Source organism: Podarcis cretensis (genome assembly GCF_951804945.1).
Source record: "Podarcis cretensis genome assembly, chromosome: 7".
Lineage (NCBI taxonomy): Eukaryota > Metazoa > Chordata > Lepidosauria > Squamata > Lacertidae > Podarcis > Podarcis cretensis.
This window is the reverse complement of record NC_137176.1, coordinates 68,652,778-68,680,630: the sequence shown is the minus strand read 5'-3', so window position 1 is coordinate 68,680,630 and position 27,853 is coordinate 68,652,778. Positions and strand designations below refer to the sequence as shown.

The 27,853-nt window shown below is 51.0% G+C and overlaps 1 protein-coding gene and 1 long non-coding RNA gene across 2 annotated transcripts; one reads left to right on the top strand and one right to left on the bottom strand.

The window, feature by feature from the left end:
• The first annotated feature begins 66 nt into the window (after positions 1-66).
• Positions 67-27,319, top strand: GDF6 (growth differentiation factor 6). The gene is made up of 2 exons (XM_079984748.1): positions 67-512; positions 23,816-27,319. Exons 1-2 carry the CDS (start codon positions 152-154, stop codon positions 24,757-24,759), a joined length of 1,305 nt encoding a protein of 434 aa, XP_079840874.1. The 5' UTR covers positions 67-151; the 3' UTR covers positions 24,760-27,319.
• LOC307220734 lies at positions 9,066-10,636 on the bottom strand. Its single transcript, XR_013841064.1, has 2 exons — positions 9,949-10,636; positions 9,066-9,793 (listed from the first exon to the last, which is right to left on the bottom strand). It is a non-coding gene; the product is annotated as an uncharacterized lncRNA (long non-coding RNA).
• Positions 27,320-27,853: the final 534 nt, after the last annotated feature.

Below are 27,853 nucleotides of genomic sequence, written 5' to 3'. Positions count from 1 at the left end.
GGCCGGGCTGTGGCCTCTCTCGCAGCCAGCGCCGCGCCGCAGACGGCCAGAGGGAGCTGCGCCGGGCTGGGCTGGGCTGTGCGCGCTGCGCGAGGGACTCGCCTGGGCGGAGCGGGCGCGCGCTTGGCTCCGGGGCCGCCGCTCGCTCGCTATGAATGCGGCCCGGGCTCTGCTCTCCGCCGTGTTCCTCGCCTGCTTCTTCTGGGGGGATCTGCCCTGTTGCCAGCAGGCCACCATCCCCGCCGACGACGCGCCCAGCGAGCCTCTCCGGGAGTCCCACCAGGGCATGCGGAGCCCACAGGACGGCCAAGCGCTCCGAGACGCCGCCGCCGCCGCCCGGAAGGGACCGTCCGCCTGGGCCCCGCCGCCGCCGCCGCGAGTAGAGCCCCACGAGTACATGCTCTCCCTCTACCGGACCTACTCCATCGCAGAGAAGCTGGGCATCAACGCCACCTTCTTCCAGTCCTCCAAAGCCGCCAACACCATCACCAGCTTCGTGGACAGGGGGCGAGGTAAGCCGACGGGGCGCAGCCGACGGGCAGCTTCTTCGGGCGGGTTCCCCGGGCCCGATCCACCTTCTGACACTTCCCCGAGCCCCATCCACCTTCTGACACTTTCCCGGGCCCGATCCCTCCCTCCTCCCTCCCCCCCCGAAATATCTCTTCTCCCCGCACCATCTTCTCTCCTTACAGCCTGCAGCCCCTCCGTTCCCTCTTCCCCAAACGGGCACCGATCCGACCGCACTCCCCCGGCTTCCCCGTCATTCCTTCAGGCTCCCGAATCCCTGTGCATAGCTCCTGTGCATAGCTGTCAACTTTCCCCTTTTTTAAAGGGAAATTCCCTTATTCCAAATAGGATTCCTCGCAAGAAAAGGGAAAAGTTGACAGCTGTGCTCCTGTGTGCTCCGCCACCAGCATCTTTCTGGAGTTCAGTCTGAATAGGAGGTCCCACACGCGTCTCGATGTGAACACACACACTCCGGAACACTTGCACTGGAGTAGCACGTGCCTTGCTTGGATGGGGGACCCGCTCCGCCTTTCTGCGCGCTTCCTGGGGCGTCTGCCCCGTCGACTCTGGTGGGTCCCTCCAAAGAGTCCAAGGCGCACAAGAGGCTGGGGCGCCCCTTTGAGAAAGCGGCGTCTGGGGGTCTCCACCGGGGGATCGCCGTTGGGTTGGGGACAAACGCTCGCGTTTGGTTTCTTCGTTGCGTCGGCGTCTCAGAAATAAACAGGGAAAGGAGAGCTCTGTTTCTGGAGCAAGTTTTCTCCCTTCTCTCTGCTGTCTTGCCTCTGCCAAACTTGATCCAACCTTAAAGCGCCCGGACTTCGACGGAAGCGCCTCTCTCATCTGCCAGAAATGTTTCGCAGGCTTTTTCCCCATCGGGATGAGCTGCAGTTCTGGGTCGCGTTTTCTTTTCGGTGCTCTGTTAGGAAGCCGTTTCTACGGGAATTATTCTGTTCGGTGGATTAAAAGCGCAGCGGAATCCGGAGTAATCCGAAGGCGGGTGGGGATGTGTCTGTGTGTTCGCGGCCCCCGGTTTCCTTGTGGAAATCCAGAGCCAGGTTAATCGCGACGGGGAGCGGGGGGGGGGGGTGTGTTATCCTCCTACCGGGCCCGATTTTGTATGAAACAAATTAAGGAGCGGGGGGAATTGTTCTTTTTCGGTCAGTTTCCAATAAAACTTTGCGAGGGTCAGCGCTTGCTCGGTTCTAACCGCCAGGAAGGCGCGCCTCAGCTCCCACAGAATCAGAATCATTTAGCCACAATGAATATTAAAACCGGTGCAAAATAAAAAGGACCTTCGACCCCATCCGGCACGCGGTTACTGCTGAGCAAATCCCACCGGGTTGAATAGGGCTCCCTCCCTAATGCATGGCAGCCTCCGTGGGAATTCGCCGCCCCATACACATAATTCGTATCTTTTCCACAGAAACCGCCATCTCCACTTTTAAAAAAACCCACAAAAACCCAAACAAACAAATCTGGGTACAATCGCAGCATCTTCAGGTCGAGCTAGATCTCGGGATCTCCTAAAGATCGCTTCACCACCCACCCCCCTCACTCCCTTGTAGGTGATGCGCTTCTCTAAGCCTTTAATGGATGGTCCCCGTCCCGCTTTCCGAAATCTCTGAGGATCCTTCTGGGGATCATAAATGATCCATAAATATGACTGTAAATTCGGTCATTCCCACATTCTTCTTCCTCCTTCTCTCACCCCCCCCTTCCCATTTAGCACGCTCTTTCCCCAAAGTCAGATCTCGACCCACATCCTTGTTCAGGTCTCCCTGCCTGCCTTGTCCGGGCCCTTTGCGCGCAGCGGCTGCCCTTCTAACCGAGCCAGGGGCTGGTTCTTGAGCCTTGGAAAGCCTTGGAGGGAGCAAACATCAAAACCGCCGGCTGCAAATGGTAGCTGATTCCCTCCCGCTAAAAAAAAAGAGCAAAATAGAAGGAGTGAACTAAAAGCTTGCGCTTCGTTTCAAAAGATCAGAGTAGCTCCCCTGTCCTTTAAACAGGTCTCTGCCCCAAGGAGATGGGGACGCCAGCAATTAATGAGGGGGGGGGGCTTGAAACACCCCCTCAACCCACATAACAACCCTGAGACCGGCTAATGAGGCATGGACACTTTCCAGGCATTGTTCAGCGTTTTCCTATATGCTCCATGGCCATCTTTATCCTCCTGGAGTAAAATGTTTCTTCTGTTTTTGTTTTTTTAAAACGTTATTTATTTTCCTACTGGGGGATTTTAACTTACAGTACTTTCCCCCCTCCCCGGGGTTTAAACTGTTTACAGCCCCCTTTTTTCCTTTCTCTCTCCCCCACCCCCAAATCCCGGCTCCTTACCAGCCGTTGCTCCCTACCTTACAGGTATCTGCAGCCTGTCTTCAGGTTTAAATCTATTGCCTCCTTATTGCTTCGAAGGGCAATCGGAAAGTGAATAGGAAGAGGGAACCCCAGGCGATTCCCTTCCATTCTCACGGCAAGACCGCAAGCTTAACGTGAGTCAGAGATTCGTAAGGTAGCTTTCACTGGGGAAGGGGAGCCCAGGAGATTACTCTCATCTGCGGTTCACGGGAAGAGTTAACCGCGCTTCGACTTGCGCCTCTTCCTCCGCCGGGCCCCCACCACCATAACGAGAGATTGATGCTAGGCATATTTGAAACACTGTTCTCGGGTGGGTTATCCGTTTGCTCGTTTGTTGAGAGCAGTCCTTCTAAAGGAGGCCTTAGCTGGCAGCCTCGGTTAAAAATAGCTGGTCGGTGGCACCTGAACGGCTTCTTAATTCTCCATTCTCGCTCGCCACCCCACCAAGAATGGGTTTCTAAGGAGAGGAGGGGAGAATAGGGTGCTATCTGATTTTAAAAGAGATTATCTCGCTTCTCAGCTAGGAAACGGGGGCCCACCCTTCCTTGATGTTTTTTATATGGTTTGTTTCAAAAACCACAACCAACTTGGGATACACCTATCCAGTTTAAATCGCTGCCTTCTAAACAAAAGGGATAGGAAGGGGGACAGTTTGCAGGCTACAGAGGACCCTGAAAACGTGACTCCAAAGATGGATCTCACTTTGCCCTCCTGGGAGATTTTTCTCCGAGGGAAGGCGGGCGATGGTGGCAGAGCAATCGGGAGAGCAATTCCCCCAGGAGGAGCCATGGTTTGGTGAAGGGGCGGGGGTGAGGAGGAGGAGGTGGAGGAGGAAAGCCTTCGTCCCCCGTTCCCCCCGCCGTCCCCATTGATTTTGATTTGATGTGTCACAGGCTGTGACCTCGTGCTGGACCTTCTGAGGGTTGCTTAGCATCAAGCCCCTGATTAGAGTAGTTCAACTCAGTGATCTAATTGAGTGTTCATGTCATAACATATCAAAGATTGTCTAGTCTCCCATAATGAAGGCGGGCCAGCCAATGGCGCACCCTCGACGGGGAGGACTTCAAGAGAACTTCCGTTCCTCTGAAGTGGCAGGCGACCCCCGCTTGGGCTCCCCCCTTTTTCTTTTTCAAAGCCCACCTCCCTGTGGGCTCCCCGCTCCCCCCGTCCTCCAGTTAATTGCTGAGATGGGCTTATGCAGCAGCAGGAGCAGCTCCGGAGCACTCCTCTCCAAACATTTGCAGGACTCCTGCCCGACGCGCAGCTACAGACTTTCCATTTCCCTAACGCGGAATAATTCTCCTCCAAGCCCTCCCTTAAGGATCGCCGCGGTATTGGCTCGCCTGGTCAATATCCCTGTAAACGAAAAGGCAGTAGAGTGGCTGGAATGGCTTCCTTTTTTATTTTTTATTTTTATAGAAATCGACGCTCCCACGAATCCGACCCACTTTTCTTCTTTCACTCTGCTGGAGACGAGGGTGATTTATTGTGGATCTGGCTAAAGAAACTGTTCTCTTTCTCCCAAATCATTATAAGTAACGCGGAGTGATGGGGTTCTTCTCTGGTTTCAGCTGAGCCTGGAGCGAAGAGAAGCGATCCTAAGTCTCGCTTCTGTCTCTCCTCCCAGCGCAGCGTCCCATGAGGGCCAGAGAGAGTCATAACACAAACCCTCAGGAGCGCGCCCGAGCCATCCTTTCCACGGGGATAAATCCAGAGTGATTTCGGCTGCAAATCGATGGGACCTGCGTAGATCTAGGATGGCACGGTTAGGACTTCGCTGGTGGTTTTTAGAAGGGCGTTACTTAAAAAAATAACACCCCCTAAAAAAAAGAAACCCTCCTCCTTCGGTGCAGAACTTTCAGAATAGTTTATTAATCGGAAAGGGCTCCGCTGGCTCACATGCTTTATTATTTTTGTTGTTACGTGTTTAGGGGGGAAAGTGGGGGATAGTTAGCATTAACTCCTCCCCCTTACCATAAAGCCCGGTTACCCCCCCTCCCCTTTCACCACTCCTCCCAGTTATGGTCGCAAGATCAGACAGGACCTCACTGTATGTAGGAAAATTACTGTTGGCGCATGAAGTAAACTCATTAAAACACAGATGGTGCTTGGCTCGCTCCGCCGCCGCCGCCCTCCCTCTCCCCACGTTCAGAAACCCCACAATAAAGCAGAACAATTAGGAACTGCCGCTGGATGCAGGGGTGAACCGCAAAGGCACTTATTATTATTAATTTCCTTGAGAACTCTTTAGACATTCTTGGGCGGAAATAAATCCCATTTAGTTCTATGGGGGCTCAGAGCTCAGGCTCTGCGGGGAGAAATCGGCAGGCCTGCCTGAGAGCGAGTGATTGCTGTGATTTACTACCCGAGGAAGGTGAAAGGCAGGTGAGGCACAGGGGTTTGAAGAAGGGCTTGGGAATCCCAGGATTTGTGGAAGGCGAGGGAAGTGCAGGCAGGGTCTTAAACGCTTGGTATATTCTTGACCAGGGATATGCTAAAAACGAGCGGCAGGTTGGAAACAGTGGAAGCTCGTAGGTGCTGGGAATGCCCACTGACACGACGTCCATAAGGCATTTCTTTCCACGGAGTTCACACGTGCCTGGCGCATCAGAAATAAGGCTTGCTTGGAAGAAAGCAACCGCGACTGTGACTTCAGTTTCCCATGGCGGAGCCGAAGTCCGTGAGTTCAGTCGTACTGATTTCCTCGCAGGTGAATATAAGGCTGGAAAGCACGCTACGTTGTTTCAAAAACAAGTAAACCTGCTCACGTGTGAATTAGCCAATGCGTGTGGATTAGCAGCAACAGTTTTGTGAGTGGCTACGCTTTCTGCGCTTCGTTTCATTCTGACTTCGCTGTTGCCTCTTTCTAACGCACTCCTTCCACGTGTATGTATTCCTGTAACTCACGATAGCACGCTACACTCCGTGCATCTGGCCGAGTGCATCCTAGCTCGCGGAAGCTTATGCCACTTCAATACATAATTGCATTTGTATTCAAGGCGCTGTCTTGGTTACAGTCGTGGATCTCCGTTTTGGAGCACGGTTCTCTCTGCCTCGCTGAGTTTGCCTTGGATGAGAGCCTTAAGGATTCACACGGGCTGCAGGGCAGGTCCATCTGCCGCGGGCACCTCCGCGTATCTGGGATCGGGATGCCAGGCCGGGAACAGGAAGATCCGCAAGTTTCAGCAAAGGGACCGAGACGACTTAGCGAGGGCTGAGCGTGGCACGACCCTTTTCATAAGCAGGACACTAAAAAAAACCCCAGCTTCTTTGAGGCTCCCCTTCCGTTCCAAGGACGGTGTCCAATATTCGACCTACTCAGAGTAGACCCATTGAAGTGAATAGATCTGACCAATATAGGTTCCTTAATTCCAGGTCTTCTCTGGGTTGGATTTGGATACAACCCCTTGTGTACCACATGCAGACCGTATCCCTGCACAAAGCAGAAGAGAAGTGGACCGCGTGTTTGACCATCTTTTACACCTGAGTATTTTATCCTCGGGGGTCACCAAGGTGGCGCCCCCATGTGCTGTTAGACTCCAACTCTCATGGCCCAATGGTGAGAGTCGCAGTCCAACAGCATCTGCAACCACCCGTGGTAACCCTGCTGTGACGCGTCTTGTAGCCTCTCCCTCTGAATCGGAGGACACGCGTGTGAATGTTGGAGAACTGGGAAAGGAAATGGAGTTTGTTTTTTAAGGTTTAAGCAAACAGCAGCAGTGGGAGACTCCCTGCCTCTGCCCGTTTACCCGGAGGTAAGTCCCACTTGCCCCTCAGTAGGTGGACTGGGGCATCAAGCGTCACGTGTGAACACTGCCCACGTGCTGGCTTTGCATTGCTGCTGGCGTGGAACTTGAGGAAGACGCTGGTTTTAAAGCCTTGAGGTGGGTGGGTGGGTGGCTGGGTGTAACTCATTCTCTCGCGTGTGTGTTTCCAAATTAGTGGCGATATTTCCTGCAAAAAGAAGGAGAAGCCAGGCAAGCAGGCCGCAAAGCGCGGCTGTGCTGGGGCTGGGCATCTCCCTCCGTTCTTCGTAGACGCGTCTTTCGTATCCCTCGGGGGGATTTGCGGGTAGGCGAGAGGGAAGGGAAGTTTTTCGAGGGGCGGGGAGGCCCGCAGTTCGAAAACAACCCCTGCGGGGTGGGAAGCAGGGCTGGGCTGCCACGGCTGAGGAATGCGGGTCCCTCTGGCAGCTCCTCTGGGGCTGCGTGTTGACGGAAAGCGGCGGGTTTCTAGGTGGGACCATCCGCCGGCCGGCCGGGGCGAGGGAAGCGCAATCCGGGCCGCGCCTTCGGGGCTGTGTTGTGGTTGGCGAAAGGCGAATGAAATACAAGCAGGGAAGTATTTTAATGGGGAAGAAGGGAATTCACCGCTTTTAATGATGGGGCGACCTTGTATTCGATTTGTTTGAGCCCCTTATAAAAAAAAACAAAACAAAAACAACAAACCGCTAATGCAGACCAGACGGCCGGAGCGGCGGAGCCCCGCAGACGGTTCCAATCTGCGCTCCCTGGCCCAGCAAAGAGGTAGAAGACCCGGGATGAAGGGAGGGGGACTAGCCTGGGGGTCCTTCTCCCCCCCCCCCGCCCCCCAGCATGCCAGCACTAAACTGAGTTGGAGGCATATTGTCTGGACGCAGGAAACGCCTGGGATGAGGACAGTACTGTTGTGCCCCGCTCCTAAGCATGTTTACTCCGGAGTAATCCCTACTGAGTTCAGTGGTACTCCCAAGAAAGCGCCTAACTTTAAGATGCCGCCCTAGACAGACTTATTTCGGAAGAAGCCTCGCTGAACTCGGTAGGACGCTTTTTTCCTTTTCTTTGGGAAGGAAGCGCAAGCGAGCGGACACATCTGGTTAGGTGTAGGGGCGGGGAATTAAATAACTTGTTTGCAACGAATGTCTGCAGGGTTTAGAGGCGTTTGGCAGGCACCTCTGGTGAGATCTGGAGGGCTTGGATCCAAATTGCTCTGTGTTACTCTTTGACGGTATTGGTCTGGGATCACTCCAGGCCTGTTCCGGGGAAGGAGATTTGTAAGTCTAAGCCCGAGGCAACCTGATTTTGTATTTTTTTTATTTTAAGGGGGAAGCGCGGTAGACTCGGCAGAACGGGATTGTACAGTCACGTGGCTCGTGGTACTTATTTATGTATCCAAAACTTTGCCTGTCTTTCGCATTGAATCCACCACAGTACTGGGAAGCGGGGAGACATAGAGGATAAGAGAGGCGAAAACGCAGCACTTTACGCAGGGAGGAGGTTCGTTTCTTCACTGTAAAATCCGTCTGTCCAGTAGCATCGCAATAGCTGGCCTTGATTCGGATTGGCCTAGGACCTCAGTTTGGAAGATTTCTTGCTCCCGAGTTCTCATTATGATGTAAACTGGGTGTGTTCGTGGAAATGTCTTTCCACAAAGGAAGCGCAGGTGCCCCAAGGAAAACAGCCCCGTCCTATGAGCCCGCTGCGTGCAGAGCTTGCTGGCGGGAGAACGCTTTATCTCCTACGTCTCACTTGGGGGTTTCGCTGGCACATAGGCTTGGGAACAGAATGCTGATCGAGGTAGGAATTTCATAGAATCGCAGGGTTGAAAAGTACCCCCAGGGGTCATCTAGTCCAATCCCTTGCAATGCAGGAATCCCTGACAGAGGGCCATCCAACCTCTGTTTAAAAACTTCCCAGGGAGGAGAGTCCATCGCCTTTCGAGTGGTGGTTTGATATTGCAGAGGTCTTTGGACTGTCGTAGCCTGCTGCTGTTTATGGAACCGGTTTTTATACATCAGAAACCACGGAAGAAGTTTGTTGTGGAAGAAAGCAGCAAGCCAGCAAGCAAATATATACAGTATTATGATCACACGCCTTAATGTTTCAGTGGTTTTTATAATGCGCAATATAAATTAATAATAATTATAATATGGTCAGCTGCATCGACGTTGAAGTGCCTTTCTATATTCTGTAAACCGCCCAGAAGCCTATTTTTTTGGCATGAAGCGGTACGGTAGGGCATGAGACTCCTAATTTCGCGATCGTGGGTTGAAGACCCACATTGGACAAAAAGATTTCTGCATTGCAGGGGTTTGACTAGATGATCCTCGGGATCCCTTCCAACTCTGTGATAATGAAATAAATGTAATAACAACAATGCGGTTTCTTGCCTCAGCCTCAGACCTGCGCTGACTTACCTGGCAATAAGCCCCACTGCCATTAATAGAACTTCTGAGTATTATTTTTATTTTAAATTTGTACACCGCCTTTCACCCGAAGATCCCCCGGCGGTTCACAATAGGAAGAAAACCAAACAAGCATAAGCACGTATGCGGGACTGCAGTGTCATATATCCCCATTCACCCTCAGATGAGCTTCCTGGGCTCAGCCAAGGGGAAGTGGCTGCTCAGACTGGCTGGAATAAGCGGAATTTATCCTATCTCTCCCTTCCCCCCTTAGCCGCCCTTGGAGACCCACATTTTACGCGTGCCGGCGATAGGTGTATATCCCTCCTGAAGGAGGTCAGGACGAGAAATGCTTGTTTGAGAATTCCTGGTCCAAAGCTTTAGCCACTTCCCTAGCTGTGGAAAGGCCGTGTACATTATTTTGTGCCAGACAGTTATAGCCCTCCAGATTTTGCTGGGCAACTCACATCAGCCCAAGGATAGTCGGGGGAGGGGTGATCCAACACCCACACTTTCATTTTGCACCTGTGGTGCCTATACTAGGTTCCTCCCTCCTCCCCTTTAAGCCTTACAACAACCCAGAGAGAGGAAGAAGAAATGATTAACTAGTCCACGTTTTGGGTCCAAGCACGGGATTTGAACCCTGTTCTTTTCGCTCGAAGCCCAGCGCTGCATCCGAAGTTGGTGCGCTGCAGATGTCCTTGGAGTCCAAGTCCCATCAGCACCAAGGAGGACGGATGATAGGAGTTAAACAACATCTGGAAGGCACTGCAGTGGCCAGTGGCGTAGCGTGGGGGGTGCAGGGGGGCCCGGCCGCACCGGGCGCAACATCTGGGGGTTAGGGTTAGGGGGCGCAAATCCACGGGTTAGGGGGCGCAAATTACTTTCCTTGCCCCAGGTGCTGACAACCCACGCTACGCCACTGGCAGTGGCTTCCTCTCTGGACCCTCCTGGCTCCAGGAATGATGCACTTGTTCCTGTGTGCGTCAGACTTCGACCTTCCTCATCCCGCTGGGGATTTCCTTAGGACGGCGAGGGGCTTCGAGGCAGACTTCACCGCGCTGCCTACCTCTCCGGGTTGCTCGTGATCCTGAGTTAGAACTCTAGCTTAGGTGGCTCCATGCAGGAGAGCAGGGAGGGCCCGTCTCTCCTTCCATCTCCAGGGCGAACCCGGGCACCTCTTGCTACCTATCACCGCCACAACCGTATGTTTGTGTGTGTTGGGAAGGATGTGGAGAGAGAGAGGTAAGAAAAGGGAAAGGGGAATTACTTCACGCGCTGCTGAATCTCCTTGGTCTGTTTGCTGGGTTCAAGGGGCCTGACTCTGAGCTCTCTCACCATCTTGGGGAAACCAAAGCTGCTCCAGTGATCAGATGTGGAAGCTGAATAGACACAGCTATTCTCCCTCTCGGCCTTCCCAGCCATGGGAGTAGCCAGGATTTTTGTTGGGGGGGGGGCACTCAGAACCTCAGATTTGTATTGACCTTGACCCCCCCCCCTTAGCTACGCCCATGTTATCAGCCGTCTTTTGTTGCGCATTAATGACGCTCTGCTCCTGATTCTATGGGGCGGCTGCACGGGATCCCCCTCTTAATGCTATTTGCCTCTGCAAAAGTCTGAGGGGGGTCATACTGCTTCATTTCCCACCAGTGCATTTCCTGCAACACTTCCTGCTGTAACATTTCACTCCAAAAGTCCACCTTTGTCTTGCTGTTGATACGCCGCACCCCACTGCCCCTCCCTCGGACAGCAATAAGGTGGTCGCATTGCGGAAGCATGGCAGAAAAAACTTCTTTAGCTGCATTGCAAGTATTTGGGCTAGATGAACTGTTGGGTCCCTTCCAACTCTATGATTCTGTCTAATCAAGCAGAATAAACCCACCATTAAAGGAGGATTATTGAGCCAAGAACACGTTGCAGACAATAAAACAGCAGTTTGTGGGCCATCTCTCTCGTATTTTTACTCTCAACAGCTTTTTCAGGGTTGCAGTTCTTTACACTCTTGCCTGGGAGAAAGCCCCACTGAAAATAATGGGATTTACTTCTGAGTAAAGAGCGTGCACATCCAACGGAAGCTTTCAGTCTCATGTTCTGTTGCATTTGGGAGCTAAAGGAGTGGCGGATGCTCTCGTCAGAAAACATATTATTTATTTTAGTCACTCGAGAAGTTTTCTTTTTAGTGACACGCAAGTTGACCCGTTTTATCTTGACAACCTTTCAGTTCGACAAAGTGCAACTTTACCCGCCAGAAAGTTGCGGAGACTTTTTAAAGGCGTTCCCTGGGCTCAGCAATTGTAGGGATTTCTTCACGCAATTGAAGTGAAGCAGTGGAGAAGGAGGAGCGGGAGGAAGCCGCTGGATTTCCCTGAGGGATCGCCTCTCCCCACTCGACCACCTGGATCTGCAGAAGGGGCACTATTAGAGGCGCCACATAAACGCACTCAGACCACACTTGGAAGAAAGCCTGCTTTTGGTGTGGCAGCACCCAAACATTGGAACTCCCTGCCTGTTGACACCAGGCAGCCGCCTTCCCTCGGCACTTCCGGGTATCCGCTTAAAACATTTTCATTTAGGCAAGCCTACCAGGGTGCAGTAAAGCGAGATGAGCGCCGCAACCCCACAGTCGGCCACGACTGGACCTAATGGTCAGGGCTCCCTTTACCTTTTTACCAGGGCGCAACACGTAGACGTGCTTTAATCTCCCCACCCCCCGTTAATTTGAATTGTCATTAATGCTTTCAATTACGTTAAAATTGCTTTTATTGTTTATTTTAATGTAAACCCCTTGAAGGTTTTACTAAAATCAAGCTCTGTATACAAGTTATTAAAATAAAAAATGAAGCCCTGCTAAATGGCTGGAAAGGAGACTGCTTATCTTTAAACGCAGTGTTATGCGTACTTACTAGTGAGCCAGTCCCATTATAGTCCAGGGAGTAAAGGAACTGGCTGTGGCCAGTTTCTCGTATGATCGTCCCCATTTAATACAATGGGAAAACAGTGCCAGTTGGATCTATCTAGCGCTGGGTGAGCCATTCACCTCCATAAATGGTTGGACTCCAGCTTCCGCTTCCGGCAGCCTGCATGTCCAGTGGTCAGGGATGATGGTAGTCGCCATCCTTCAACATCTGGAAGGCCAGGTGTCTCGCTTTGCCAGGTAATGGCCTGCTGTCCTTCACTCGTGTGTAGTGCAGCGCCGTCCGAAGCCCAGAAGCCCAGGGAATTCCGTAGCACCGTTTGATCGCAGCAGCCTTGACTGCCACCTCGATCGTTTTAATCTGATTTTGTAAAGCGGTCTAAACTCCCAGCCTCTCCATCTTTCTCAACCGCGCATTGGTATTTGGCAAAACACTATACGGGTTGTATACATTGCTAAGTCCAATCAGAGTAGACACATTGATATTAATGAACCCAAGCTAGTCACGTCCGTTAACTTCGATCTTCTCCAAGAGTGAATGCAACCCTGTTGCGGGTTGTGGTTTGAAAAATCCCAATTCTGCGTTTCTTCCTTAATTTCTTCTTGTGGCATATATATTTTCGGTCGTGGAAGATTCAGGTGCTGAAACGGTCCGAAATGGGAATAGTTTGATTATACACCCCCCCCCCTCGATTACACCTGGTTGGTTAACTGAGTTTAAATTCTGGTTTTCCACGAAGACTCTGGCTTGCTGATTAGGCTGTCCGGGCTAAATCTATCAAGCCTTGAATGATTACTTGGATTGATGTTCCCTAACAGCAGTCTATGCCAGCCTCCCCAACCTGTTGCATTGCACTCCAGTTCCCATCAGCCTCGGCCAGTACAGCAGATGGTCAGGAATGATGGGAGTTGTAGTTTAAGCGCATCCAGCAGAATTGGCGAGTGCTGGTGTATTTAATGCAGTTAAGAGGGGGGCTCCTGTTGTATGACATGGCCTTGGTTGGACTACATATCCCATCATCCTTGTCTGTTGGTGTTCCTTTCAGCTGAGGCTGATGGGAATTGGAGCCCAACAACTACTGGAGAGTCCCCATTCCGGGTGTCAAGGCTTTACGGCAGCCTCCTACCTAGTTTGGGCAGCCACTTGAAACATCCGGAGGGGCCACCAAGTTGGAGAAGGTGGAGACTTCGGTTAGGAGGGCGAGGCGCCCTCCCTTTTCGACGTGCGCTTTCCAAGACGGTTAAATGACCGGAGCGCACCGTTAATTAAAACCCGTCCTGGAGTAATATATATTAATTATACAACTCTCCTTCGGGTGGAAAACAATGCCACCCAAGGCGAAAAGGCCCGTTTCGCTCTGCCTCAGACGGGCCGAGGCGCAAGACGAGGCTGTCACGGCTGTTACTGTGCAGGCTGCGGGTGTTTCTTGACCAGCCACCAGGAGGGTCCTCGACGGGGGCTTTCAGCCGCCAATGAAGAGCGGGGCTTCCATGGGCCTCCCAAACAGCTAGGCTGCTTTCCTCGCTCCTTGCGCTTCAGCCTAGCTTGGGGCCAGACGGGAGGAACGGGGCAGTCGTCCGAATCTTCTGGTAAAGATAAAAAGATAAAACCTTGAGGACTAGCGCCTTGGCGTACCATCTCCAGGGAATACTGGTGGCTGGCGAAAAGACGTGGGGGGCGGAGAGACGAGCCGCTTCACACCAGATGCATCTCAGTGCACGCCCTTCGATTTTGTTTTATTTTCTTTTTAAAGAAAAACCTCCTTTCGAGGGCGAGAAATCACCTGACACGCCAAGGAGGAGGCGGTGAGGCAGAAGGGAATCGGGGAGGGGCAACCGGAACGGAAAGAGGTAGCAAGCTTAAAATGTTTAACCTGATTTAATTGTAGGGCTTCTAACCATGCAGCCAGAGGTCTGCTTACTCGCAAAGAAGTCCCACGAGGCTTCCTCGACGGCAGCTCAAAGACAGCAGCCTCGCGGGCCAATGCTGCCCGCCCATATCTCCACTAGTAAAAGGAGGCGCCGTTTTTGTTAGACTGAGAATCCAGAGAGCTGTCTAGAATTACCCCGAGAGACGTTTTCCTAGGAAGGGTCAAGATCCTCCGGGAGCTAGAAATTTGCCCCAAGCTGCTCACCTCATAGTGGTAGATTCCGGGAACTTTGATTGAAATGAATGATGCATAGAAAGAGTTCACTCAATTATAAGCCGCGCAACCCTATCCTAAGCACGTTCACTCAGAAGTAAGCCCAGCCAAAGACTATGTGACTTACTCTCTCGCAAAACTGCGGTCCTAAGATCCTGAAATCTACTGGCTGCAGTGGGATTTTCCTCTGATCAGAAGAGGTTAGGTTCACACGGTGTAGAAACCTACAAACAAACGCGAAGGGAATTGGTTCAGAGCGCAAGTGCTTTGAAGTCGCAGCATCGCGTGTTTTTTCGGTTTTAAATCGTATTTGAAAGAGTATTTGGTTGAAACGCAGCAAGCGGGCTGACGGTCGCTTAGAATACCGATCTCTTCCCACTTAATTCCCAAAGGATGGCTCGCAGCTTTAACTTCATTTCTTTGAAACACGCTTACTTGGGAAGCAAGTTCTCTTGCAGCCGCCAAGCTATCTGAGAGCAGAAATGGTGGCCGCGATCCTACGCACGCTTAGGAAGAAACCTTAGGCAGATGTAAAAAGCGCTGCTGAGTCTCTGAGAAACCTGGATAACGATGGACAAGAAACTTTTTCTGGAATTGCTTCTGAGTAGATCTGCTGCAAATCCTCCCTCCTTCAGACGACACGCCTTTCTGAACCCACCAGAAGGAACTGCTGAACAAATTCGAAGAGGTCTGGAGCGTCCAAAATAGTTGAACCCAAAGGGAGAAGGGATGCAGAGAGAGAATGTAACTCGGACATCGTTGCCCAATGCAAGCGAGACTTTAGGAAAAATAACGTTGCGCAGAGAATCCATTGCAAGCCCGTGTTCCGCCCTTCTCTTTGACTGTTGCATTCCTTGACCAGTCCTTACTCGGTTGTTTTGGGGCCCCCTCCTGGACCCCTCCAACGCTCTTCAATATATATATATATTTCTGCAAAGCGTTGGACTCGTCGACCCTGCTGAAAGCTCCTGTGTGCGGAGACGGTGCCCTTTGGGCTCCATAAATCAGCGGCACTCACAGCCTGAACATGTGGGAAAGAGAGAGAATAATGAAACAGGCTAAATAGGAATCCACCCAAGAAATCTCCTATGTTTCGGGCCGCCGCCCTTGAGTTACTTCCTTGCGTAAATCAAGCCGACTGAAATCAGTGGGACGTAATTCAGCCTGAAAACCCCCAAGGAATCAATAAGTCTGGATCCCGCCCCCCTCTTTTATTAGGGCGGACGGGGATCGTATTACAGGTCAGGACGGAGCTTTAGTTCCGCTTAGGAGTAACCGCAGCGAGCCGGTGAGAGGGCGGAGGGTTACCCCACCCTTTCCTGAAAGAAGCAACTTTTCCTTTCTAGAAACGCCTCCGTTTCCAGTTTAATTTAAGGCGCTGGAATCTCGGGGAGCTGAAGAGGCGCAGCTCCGGCGTTTGCTGCAGCGCCGATCCTAAGCTGGGAAGAGAGAGCCGTTCCCTTCGATAGGGCTTTCCGCCTAGGTGAGTGACTTGAGAGACTTGGTTTGCGGCTGCAACCTCAGATTAGCTGGTTTGGAGAGAGCTGAGTAAGGATCGCACGGTTTTCACTTCAAAGCAGAGATTCCCTCAGTTGAGGGTTGGAGTGTGTGGACCCACATTTCCTTCTGAAGTTTCAAACACCTCTTCCTCTTTCCTCTTCCCCGTATCAGATTGTCAATAAACCAACAGGCAGAGAAGATTTTGCTCCTCCTTATTTTTAAAAAATCGTTCTTATGACGCTTTGCAGCGCATCTTACATAAGCCTTGGCTCAGTTATGGATCCGCCCTGGGATAGCTCATTTGGTAGAGCATGGGACTCTTAATCTCAGGGCTGTGGGTTCAAGCACCACTTTGGGAGAAATATTGGACTTCGTGACCCAACTCTGATCCTATGAAAGGGGAATGGAACCGTGTTGGGTTGTGCGTCTCTGAAGCGACTCCTCCGCTATGCGCTTTGAAATGGTACGCCGGTTCTGGCATTCGCTACGGCCGTGTTCTATTTATTTTTCTTAAAAATTATTTATTTATCTTTTTAATTGCTTTAATTGCCCTTGATGTACCTGAGATGAGGTGTGGCCTTTGAAATCTTCCCTCGCTTTAACGAAGAAGCACTTTCTTGACCTTCCACTGAGGAAGGGATTAATTCGGATAGAGGGAGTACCAAACCGAGCCAGCCAGAAGTCAAAACGGCTAGTTTCCAGAGAGGGTGAAACGAGACTTCTAACTAAACTGGAGAATGTGGGAGGACAGACCCCACCATCACTTGCATCTCATCGTGTGCATGTGAATATATATTAATTTTGGATTTTCCTTTTGCAGATTTGATGTGTTGGGTGTTGGGCTTTTCCTTGGCCAGGCTTGAAATGATAGATAAATCCTGTCGCCTTGTTTTAAGGGGAACAAACAACAGCAGAAAGCAAAGGCCTTCACGTCTGAAAAATCAAAACGCGCCTTGCCGTCTGGGTCCTAATTCTGTGCAAATTCCCTTGGACTTTGATGACATTTATCCCCAAGAAAGCGACCCCATTTTTATTCTAGGGGTTTGCGGATTATCGACTAATTAGACCGGCCAATCGATAAGCCATTAGAAAATGGTGCGCCTGCAGCCCAGTTCCTCACCTCCGGTTAGTGGCAATTCAACGGAGGCGCCAAAGCGAATCTGGAGGGCGCTTGACTCGGAGGGAGCGTGTGTACGATTGTGCCCACCGTCCGGAGACTGGAAATTCGAATTCTTCTCCCTTGCTCCTGGGCCCTGGATTACTCCCACTTTCATTGATGGGGTTTAGGGAACGTTTGCTGAACTCAGTCAGTGGCCCCGGGGCTCTTCCTAATCCTCGTCTGAGCGGCTTTGCTACGGAGAGGGATAACCCAAGTAAATCTCGGATTACAGCCAGATTCTCTGCTAGCATATATGTATGTTTGTGCTCTGTGTATAGTATTTCTACCCCACCATTTTTCTCCAAGGAGCTTGAGGTTCTCTCTCTCTTTCCCTCTCCTCGTATTTAAACCCCACAACAACCCTGTAAGGTAGGTGAAGGAAAAGGCAGATGCTTTATGCAGAGTCTGACCACTGGTCGAGGTAGCTCAATACCGTCTACACTGACTGGCAGCTGCTCTCCAGGGTTTCAGACAGGGCGTCTCTCCCAGCCCTACCTGGAATGATTGAACCTGGGACCTCAGAGCGCCCTGCAGCTTGCTGGCCCCTCGCATGCTGCCAGGAAGGAAGTCTCGATCCACAGGGACATAGAAAGGCGCTTGACTCTGAGCCAGATCATCGGCCCATTGGGCTCAGTGTTGTTTACACAAGTGCTTCTCAACCTTGGGTCCCCTGCTGTTGTTGGACTACAATTCCCATCATGCCTAGCTAGCAGGACCAGTGGTCAGGGACGATGGGAGTTGTAGTCCAACAACTGCTGGGACCCAGCTGACTGCCAGCTGCCCTCCAGGCTTTTAAGACAAGAGATATTCCCACCCCTATCTGGGGACCCCTGTCCCTGTCTGGGGACAGATGCGTGGTAGATGCGGAGGGAAATGGTAGTCGGTGCAGCCGTCAGACAGGAGGAGGAACGGCGTGGTGTTGCCTCCCGGGCAATGGGGCTGGTTAGGTCATTTTAGACTCTAATCTCAGTTTATCATAGCCACGCTCCTCCACCCGCTGCCATTTGATCTTAATGAGCATAGCTTCACTTCAAAACGAGGTAGGGAAGCTCAGCTGCCTTTGCGGGGCGTGAGGGGAGGTTTATCGTTGCTAATAACAAGCGCAATCCGCCTGTCAAATCAAGGCGATGACTAATAATCGCCTTGCTGAATACCGCGATGATGCAATAATCGCTCTGCTGGATCGGACTCAGGTTTATCTTGTTCCTACTAGATGAATCTGAGAAGCTCAGAAGCCGGGCGTGTAGGTGGTGGTCTCCACGCGTCTAGTGTCCCAAGGTATACTGCTTCTGAACATGGAAATTTTATTTAGTTGTCCCGGCTAGCGACCATCGATAGCCCTACCCAGCATGAATTGGTCGAGTTTTTGTTATTCAAGCTAAGGAGGAGAAAGTCAGCAGATGTCTACCGGTGAAATAATAATAATTTATTTATACCGTCCATCTGGCTGGGCCTCCCCGCCACTCTGGGCGGCTTCCATAGAAACCAAAAATACACTAAAATATCACACGTTAAAAACTTCCCTGAACAGGGCTGCCTTAAGATGTCTTCTGAATGTCAGGTAGTTGTTTATCGCTTTGACATCTGCTGGAAGGGTGTTCCACAGGGCGTTCCACCACTACCGAGAAGGCCCTCTGCCTGGTTCCCTGTAGCTTTGCTTAGAAGTGGTAAGGGACCACTTTGCTTTTGCTTTGCTTTTAACTTGATATGATTTCTTATAATGAGAGCGAGCGAGCAAGAGAGAGATGGCGAGTGATTTCCTTTCAGAAAGAAGAGCAAGTAATGGGGCCACTCAGTATGTTTTTCCCTTTATCAACTAAATTTCACTCCATGTCTCTTTAAGGAAGGGGCGTGGCCCAAAGGGGCGTGGTAATGATGAATGGGCGGGGCTAACAAAGGAAGACTAGAACAATAGTTAGCTACCACCCAGGTCTGCAGCTGCCTAGAGTGCAGATCTTAGAGACCTTTAAGGAACACAGTTTATATTACATCTGACATTTTACTTTAATATTTTGAAGAATTTTATCATTTCTACAATACGTCTGTTTCTGAACACTGAAGTTAACTATTTGGGGGGAAGGGGGATTTTGAGCCTGGGGCTCAAAATAGCCATGCACCAGTATTGCTACCAGGGACGCAGGTGGTGCTGTGGGTTAAACCACAGAGCCTAGGGCTTACCGATCAGAAGGTTGGCAGTTCAAATCCCTGCAGCGGGGTGAGCTCCCGTTGCTCCGTCCCTGCTCCTGCCAACCTAGCAGTTCGAAAGCACGTCAAAGTGCAAGTAGATAAATAGATACTGCTCCGGCGGGAAGGTAAACGGTGTTTCCATGCGCTGCTCTGGTTTGCCAGAAGCAGCTTAGTCATGCTGGCCACGTGACCTGGAAGCTGTATTGCCGGCTCCCTCGGCCAATAAAGCGAGATGAGTGCCGCAACCCCAGAGTTGGTCACAACCGGGCCTAATGGTCAGGGGTCCCTTTACCTTTACCTAGTATTGCTACCACTGACACACACAAGTCCCTTGAGGTTGGTGTGTGAGCTGAGGGGAAAGCAGAAGGGGAGAGAGGTAGAGAGCTGTGTTAAGTATGTGCTATGGTATGCCTTCCTGCGTGAGTGCAACATGCGTGTTGCCTAAGTGCTCACTTTGGGTTTGGATGGATGCAGCAACACACACAGACCCCACACACAGACAACACACACAGACCCCACACACAGACAAGAGCAAACGGGCTCAAAGGTAGGGATGGAGAACCTGTGGTGCTCCAGGTGGGTTTTTTTGGACTCTCATCTGCCCCAGTCCAGCATGGCCACTGGTCACAAATGATGCTGGAGGACCACAAGTTCCCCACCATCCCTGTCCTAATCACTTTGCCTTATCATCAAATCCACCCTGGACTAAGAGTCAAAATTGCAACCGTGTTTATTCAAAAGTAGTTCCCATTGAATGTTTCCCCAGGCCAAGGGGACTTTCTAAACATTCATCCCCACCTATTCTGCATATTCCTTCATGCCCCTGCTGACATCTTCAACTCTATTCCCATTCCTCCTACTCCCTCCTTTTTTGCACTCCCATTTCCACCTTCACAAACTTTTCTCACCCTGCCTCTTTTCTCAGCACCCCCTTGCACACAGATCACCCCCATTTTCCATGTCTTATTCTCTCTCCTATTGCATAGCCAGCCTTTGCACATATATACCATATTACTGTATCTTAAAAAAACCCCAATAAAAATACATACCACATTATCACCTTCACCCCCTTTTCCTTACCTCCTCATTCCTCCATTTCTCAACTCTCTCTTACAGACAGACCCCTCCTTTTTAATGCTTCCTGCTCTTTCCAGCATGCACACCCACAACCATGGTGATACATGTTAATGTAGCTTTAAGATGAATAGAATTGTATCAGCAACCTTTTTCAGTTACAGAAGGTTAAGTTCAGTGGAAGATATATGGGTGTTTGCAAAATATCTCTTCTAAATCTGTGACATATTGAACTTCATTGTTGTTGTTTAGTCGTGTCCGACTCTTCGTGACCCCATGGACCAGAGCACGCCAGACGCTCCTGTCTTCCACTGCCTCCCGCAGTTTGGTCAAACTCATGTTCGTAGCTTCGAGAACACTATCCAACCATCTTGTCCTCTGTTGTCCCCTTCTCCTTGTGCCCTCCATCTTTCCCAGCATCAGGGTCTTTTCCAGGGAGTCTTCTCTTCTCATGAGGTGGCCAAAGTATTGGAGCCTCAGCTTCAGGATCTGTCCTTCCAGTGAGCACTCAGGGCTGATTTCCTTCAGAATGGATAGGTTTGACCTTCTTGCAGTCCATGGGACTCTCAAGAGTCTCCTCCAGCACCATAATTCAAAAGCGTCAATTCTTTGGTGATCAGTCTTCTTTATGGTCCAGCTCTCACTTCATGGTATCAGGAGTGAAATACCTTGTGGGGCAGTGCTATGGAATATTTGAGCTCCACCTCCCAGCTTGGCCAGCCCAAGGGTGGGCTGGGTGGGTGTTGTGCCAAGCAGTGCTCCTCTCAGAATTTTGTGGTGGGCCAAAAGGTTTTGGGTGAATAGACTCCAGCAGAGGCTATTCTCCTGGGCATGTGCTTCATGCAAACAATTCTAAGTATGGACCCAAAATGTTCAAGTGTTTGTTCTCTTTGCTAAAAGTATCTTTTTCTTATGCTAAGTCTTCTGACCACTGAGCAATGCAGTGAGATATACTTTCCTTCCAGTGTTGCAACACCAGACTTTTTGGCCACCAACGGGGCACACCTGGCCCAAGTACATTTGACCCTCTGGTCAAGGCTTGTGGTAATGGAATATGACTTAGTGTGAGCATCCAATAATTTTATGGATTTCTCAGGACTAAGATGATATGGATGACGACTTCCATCCAGAATGCTGCCACGATCCTCTCCCTTAGAATAATACAACTGAACACCACTGGCCTGAAACCATGTCCAAGTTACTCTGAACTTGGTTGGACACACTGCTGAGTAAATATGCACCAGGCCAGGCATGTAAAGCTACAATAGGTGAATATGCTTTGAATCTACATGTCTGCAAATCTTTTTGTTATCCTACGTCAAGGGTGAGGAACCTCAGGTCTAGGGCTTCCCAGACCTCAGGAGCTAGGATACTCTCCAAGCTATGCCCATCTCTGGGACACCCTCCTTTTCCCAGGTCACGTCCCTAACTAGTTGTATGGTGATCCCTCCTTGAGTGCTTTTTGCCTGATGGGAGTGTGTCCTTGAACTGTGGATCATGCCTTTTGCTTTCCTGGTTATGGAACAGAGACACAGAGAGGGTGCAGAAACCTCTGACCTGTAGGTGGGTGGAATGTAGCCCTCGCAAAGGAAAGAGCAAACTTTTTCAGCAGGGGGCCGGTCCACTGTCCCTCAGACCTTGTGGGGGGCTGGGCTATATATTTTTTTTGGGGGGGGGATGAACGAATTCCTATGCCCCACAAATAACCCAGAGATGCATTTTAAATAAAAGGACACCTTCTACTCATGTAAAAACATGCTGATTCCTGGACTATCCGTGGGCCAGATTGAGAAGGCAATTGGGCCGCATCCGGCCCACGGGCCTTAGGTTGCCTACCCATGGGAAAGAGTCACCTCTGTAGCTCCTCCCACTTTTTGCTTCTAGCCCTGCCTACCACTGGGATGTGTCCCCCGAAGGCTGCCTATGAGGAAATGTGGCCCTTGGTCTGGAAAAGGTTCCCCTATTCCTCTGCTATACAATCCCAAACAACGCGTCAGCTCCTGCCTATGGGTGAAATGCATAGCTCAAAGGAGCGCAGGAGCCCTGAGCCAATTTTAGCTGGAAGGGTTATGGCACTCTCTTTTGGGGTGGGGGCGCCAATGTGAAATTGATTCTTCCTGTCACTGGCAAGTTGGAAGGTCTTGATTCCCATCCATCACCCTCCTGTGCCTCCCCTCCGCCCCACCCGTCTTCCCAAGACCTTTTAACCAGGTCCTTTAGCTTGTAAAAACACACTGATTAGGAATACTAGTAGTGACCTTCGTGATCAATAAATAACCGGGTCTCTTGCAAGCTCTTTCAGCCTCCCTTTCCCAGCTTGAGCTGCAGCGCAGAGCTCACGAGAGCAGGCTCTGTGTGGTGACACTTTTACTGTTGAAATATATACTGATTTTTATTAGCTCTTGGGGGAAACCCAGAGGCTGGGGGAATTTTTTTGTATTTGCTGGCCTGTAAACCTTTTTTATTGGAAAGCAGCTAAGGCGCGCGGGGCGGGGGGCGGGCGGGGAGAGGTTTGAATCTGGTTTGCTTTTCACAGCCTACACTTTGTACACAATATGTGTCAAAAAAAGAAATCCAGGTTTGTCTCAGGGTGAATGTAATCCACGTGAGCACACATACAAGCAGGTTTTGGAAAAACAAAAGAAATGCGTTTTTAAAATATATACAGTATAAAAGAGGAAGAGGGCATCTATTTTGCATGCAGAAGATCCCAGGTTCTTAAGAGAGCAAGGCAACAACAGAGAGCAGATCCCCAGCACTATAGATCTACTCTCAGTACTCCTGGCTTGACAACCATATGTCAGGAGTGCTCTGATGGTGTTTCCTGCTTGGCAGGGGGGTTGGACTCGATGGCCCTTGTGGTCTCTTCCAACTCTATGATTCTATGATTCTATGGTTTTGTTTTAGGGGGACAGCAGGGGTTCCACTAGCAACTACTGCAGCCCACCCAGTCCATCCCAGTCTCTCTGCCCTGGGGGATCCTGTTAGCCTGGACTTTTGAGAGAAAGATAAGGGGCCCTTCTACACAGCAAATTCAATAAATGCAACCAAGTTTTTTTGCAGCATCCACAGGACACTCCTCATCAAATACCTCCTGCATTCCCCCCTAATCCAGAATAGACAGATTTTCCCATGGAAATGGTAAATCGGGATGAAGTGGGAAAATAATACAGGGCGGCGTATGGCAATATGTGGATGCTGCAGAAAGCTTGTACCCACAAGCAGCAACCACAATAACTGGCTGCGAGGACTCACCAAAGCACTGTGATTTGAAATGCAAGGAAAGCCACTTAAGAGCTTCACTAATGCCTTGAAATGTCAAGAGGCAACAGAAATTGCCTTCCGAAAAAGTGGAGCTAGCCCTCCTCTTTGGGCTATACAGATAAATGCCATCTACAGTTGCCTTAACTGATGAGCAGCCTAGCTCAGTTGGTAGAGTGTGAGGCTCTTAAGCTCTGGGTTGTGGGTTCAAGTCCCAGGTTGGGCAAAAGAGTCCTGCATTGCGGGGATTGCACTAGATGACACTCTTGGTCCCTTCCAATTCTACAATTCCATGGTTCCAGTGGCAGTCCATTTCATCACCCTCCTACCCCCCTTAGGAAAGAAGTCCCCTGGATTCCATTCGGGACCTGTAGGCCCCGGGTATTTTAGCAGCTTGCAGAGGAGCAAGTCCGCGCTCCCCTTTCTCTCGTGCCAAGCCAGGCTGCTGGAAGAGGTCAATTCTACCTGGGCAAGGGCCGCCTCCTCCCCACCCCGCGCACGTTCCCGCTTCAGAGGTGAAACTGACTGCAATTATGCGTTTTATCTTGCAGACGATCTTTCGCCCAGCGCTTTAAAGAGACAGAAGTATTTGTTTGATGTATCGACTCTCTCCGACAAAGAGGAGCTGGTGGGAGCGGAGCTGCGGCTCTTTCGCAAAGCCCCTGGCGATCATTCCTCCAAGGCGCAGACAGGCCTGGCCCATGTGCAGGTCTCGCCCTGCCTGTCGGGCCGCCTCCTGGACTCCAGGACTTGGGGCCTGCATGAGGCGGCGTCGGCCCAGGCCGGGGGCGGCTGGGTGGTGTTTGATGTGTGGCAGGCGCTGCAGCCTCACCAGCCCTGGAAAAAGCAGCAGCCGCAGCCGCAGCAACTGTGCCTTGAGGTGCGCGCCGTCGCGGGGACTCGAACTCACGCCCAGCAGCCCCTGCTGGACCTGCGCGATCTGGGTCTGGGGCGAGGCGCTCGGGCGCAGCAGGAGAAGGCTCTGCTGGTGGTTTTCACCAAGTCCCGGCGGAAGAATCTCTTCTCCGAGCTGCGCCACGAAGGGGGAGCCCAGCAGCAGAGCGCGCACGCGCCTCCCCAGGAATCGACGGCCGCCGCGCAGTTGCGCTTGCAGAGCCGTCGGATGAGGCGCACGGCTTTCCACAACCGCCACGGCAAGCGGCACGGCAAGAAAGCGCGGCTGCGGTGCAGCAAAAAGGCCCTGCACGTGAACTTCAAGGAGCTGGGCTGGGACGACTGGATTATCGCCCCTCTGGAGTACGAGGCGTACCACTGCGAGGGCGTGTGCGACTTCCCGCTGCGCTCGCACCTGGAGCCCACGAACCACGCCATCATCCAGACCCTCATGAACTCCATGGACCCGGGCTCGACGCCGCCCAGCTGCTGCGTGCCCACCAAACTGACGCCCATCAGCATCCTGTACACGGACGCGGGCAACAACGTCGTCTACAAGCAGTACGAGGATATGGTCGTCGAGTCCTGCGGCTGCAGGTAGCGCCGCGCCTCTCTGTCTCCCCCTGGAGGGAAGAAAAAGAAGCACCAGGGAACTTGGGGAGAGAGAGGGAGAGAGAGCGCCAGCGCGCCCACGAGGGACTCGCTAGGGGTAGCCCTGCGCAGGGAGGAGAAAGCAAAAGAGGCGCTCGACGGGGCGGCCGCTGCTGCAGTTGCTACCGCCGCGCGGGCCTGGGAAGCCCTCTGGAGTGGGATTGAGGCGCGCGCCTGCGCCCTGCTAAGCCCGTTCCCTCCAAGCGCTCCGTGCACTTGTCAGGGGGTAGCCACGTTGGGGCGGAGAGGCGAAGAGGCCTGCTAGAAATTGGGCCGGCTCCCACCCCTCCCTGCTGCCCATCAGCTTTCCAAGTTCAGGATTCCCTTTTGGTGGACGGAGCAGACGGCAGTTTAAGGAGCAAGGAAAGCCAGGGCAAGAACAGCTCTCCTCTTGTTCGGAAAACACGGGGCAAAGGCTAGGAGGAGAGTGGGCATCTTCCTGATGCTCTGTGGCTAGGAGTAGCTGGCCCCAGTCTGCTCCCCCGTGTTTGATATTAGGAGGTGTATTGGTCAGGCAGAGTTTTTCCAGAGATGGCGGTCACTTTAGTTTGATCTCCTCTTACCTGCAAATCAGAGATGCTCAGAGTAGGGGGTGCAGGGAAGCAGAGGGGGCTGGAAAGGAAATCCAGATCAGCAGTGCTTTGGAGATCAGTATTGTGAGAAATGGTGATAGCCGCTTTCATGAGTGATGCTCATGGTGGCTGATATCTCCCCCATCCCAGGATACCCATGTCGCCCTTCCACTTTCCACCCTCCACAAGTAACTTAGCACATGCTTACAAATTGCCTGGATGGTTTTGTTTTCCAGATTGTAGTTTTACCCAGGTGGGCAGATAGGAAAGCACCTGTCTCAGAGACACTTCCTGTCGAGAGATCAGCAGGCAAATCATTGCAGGGGGTTGGACTAGATGATCCACTGGGTCCCTTCCAGCTCTACAATTGTATGAAAGCAGGAGGCTGAGGTCTAGGGGATTGCCGTGGGGAAAGGGGCCGTGGGAACAGAAAATGCCAAATACTTCCTGTTAAGTGTCAGATTGTATTCTTTGCGTTGTCTGAAGATATAGGCTTTCTTTTAAGAGGAGAAATGGGAAAGAGCCAGTGCAGAACAGAGCTGGCTTGATGTTCCTCCAGAAACATCAGGAAGTATTCTCCTTTCTGTAGCTTTGCAATGCCAAACTGTAATTACCAGTGAGGTTGGGCTTCAGATCCTAGTAATGAAAAGCTGTGAAAGGAGTTTAAAGAAAGCACACACAAGATGGGTCCCCCCCTTTTTAAAAAGATAGGTTGGAAACGCCTTTTAGTTTCAAGGTAAGTTTCGACAGGGAGCTGAATTAAGTTCCAGGAGAAGGCAGGCAAGCGCCTTACAGGAAGCTACAGCAGTATTACACAGTTGCGCAAAGTGATGCCGAGAGCAAGCGCGTCGCTATGAACATTTGCCTTCTTTCCCAGCCCTTCCGCGAAGAGTGGCGTGACGTACAAGATAATGCACTTCTGAGCATTCCTGAAGTCCATGGGGAGATTCCTTCCTCCAGTGAATTCTAGAGCGGTTAGACTATATCTTGACTTCACAGAGCTGCAAAATGGCCGGGGGTGAGGGGTGGGATGGGGGAGAGAAGTACAAGTGTAAAAAAAGTAAATAAGTAAATAAATAATATAATGATGCTAATAAAGGAAAGTCTCGGCCAGGAGCAATAATTGTTCTTTAATGCACACTTTGGTTTGGATGCACTGTTGTTCGTATTGAAGCTGTAAATACTTGTTTATTTAAACAGACTGCAAAGTGCAGAAATGGTGGCAAACAACATTCATTTCTCCCCCTCCCCCTAAATGTCCAAAACATGATATGCACTCAAATGTCTAATTTTTTTTGGTTAAAAAAGTTTATATTTGAGCTGTACAGAGTTGAGCATTAATCCAATATTTCAGCTGTATGTCTGTAACATTATCGTCCCCCCCCCTTCTTGAAATGTTATTGCAAGAGTTAAAATTCCGTGTTAATAATGGAGAGTTCTTTTTTTCTGTTGTCTACCTCACTACATTGCAAGAGCACAATTCACCGGGAAGGTCTACATGCCTTGCTGCGGAAGGCCTGTAGCTTAGTGGTAGAGCATCAGCTTTGCGTGCAGAAGTTTCCAGGTTCGATCCCCGGGCGGAGCTGGGAGAGACTTCCTGTCCGAAACCCTGGAAAGTTGCAGCCAGTCAGCTCGAACAATACTGAACAAAATGGGCCATTGGTATTAAGCAACTTCCTTTGTTCTCACACTGCTACGCAGTTCCTATTTCAGTGAGGCTGAAGAAGGAGAACTTCCTGCTGGGTTGTGCGCCAAATAATATGCAACTCTTAAGACTGCGTACCCATGGCATTTTATTCAAGAACCAATGGAGACAATGCTTCCCCCTCCCCATGTAGTCCGCACACAATTTAGATCTGTTGCATATTTTTTTGCCCCTGAAAAGCTCTTCTTGAGAAAATGGCTCTGTTCTGGAAATAAAAGCTCATTGCGGATGGATTCTGCATTGCTGTGCAATGTGCTCATTTGCAAATGGATGAAAGCAGCTATAGGCAGTGCCACCAGTGGGTGTGGATGTGTAGCCCTGCACCTGTTCGGTGATGCTATGGGTGGGCATATATCAAGTTCCCAGTCACCACTTCCTGCTTCGTTCACCCGGGGCATGTGCAGGGAAGAAAAGGAGGGGTTAGCCTAAACAAGGGGAGGAGTTTCAAATGTCTTATCAGGTAACCACACCCACCCTTGCGGATAGCAGGAGCTAGAATCTACAGTAGTTTGAAAGTGACATGTTGTGGACAAGAATGAACAGTTCCTGACTGAGAAAAAATATCACTTTTGTGCTACAAATGGATTAGTGTGTACGGATCCTAACACTCTTTAAGGTAAATTAATATTCAGAACATTTTTACTGGATGGTACTAAAACCACAACTGTATTATTAAACTCTTTCCTCCCTGGATGTTTTTTCTGCTCTATTTTGATTAAATACCTGTGCATTAAAAGCCAAAAAACCCCAAATCATATCTGGATGTT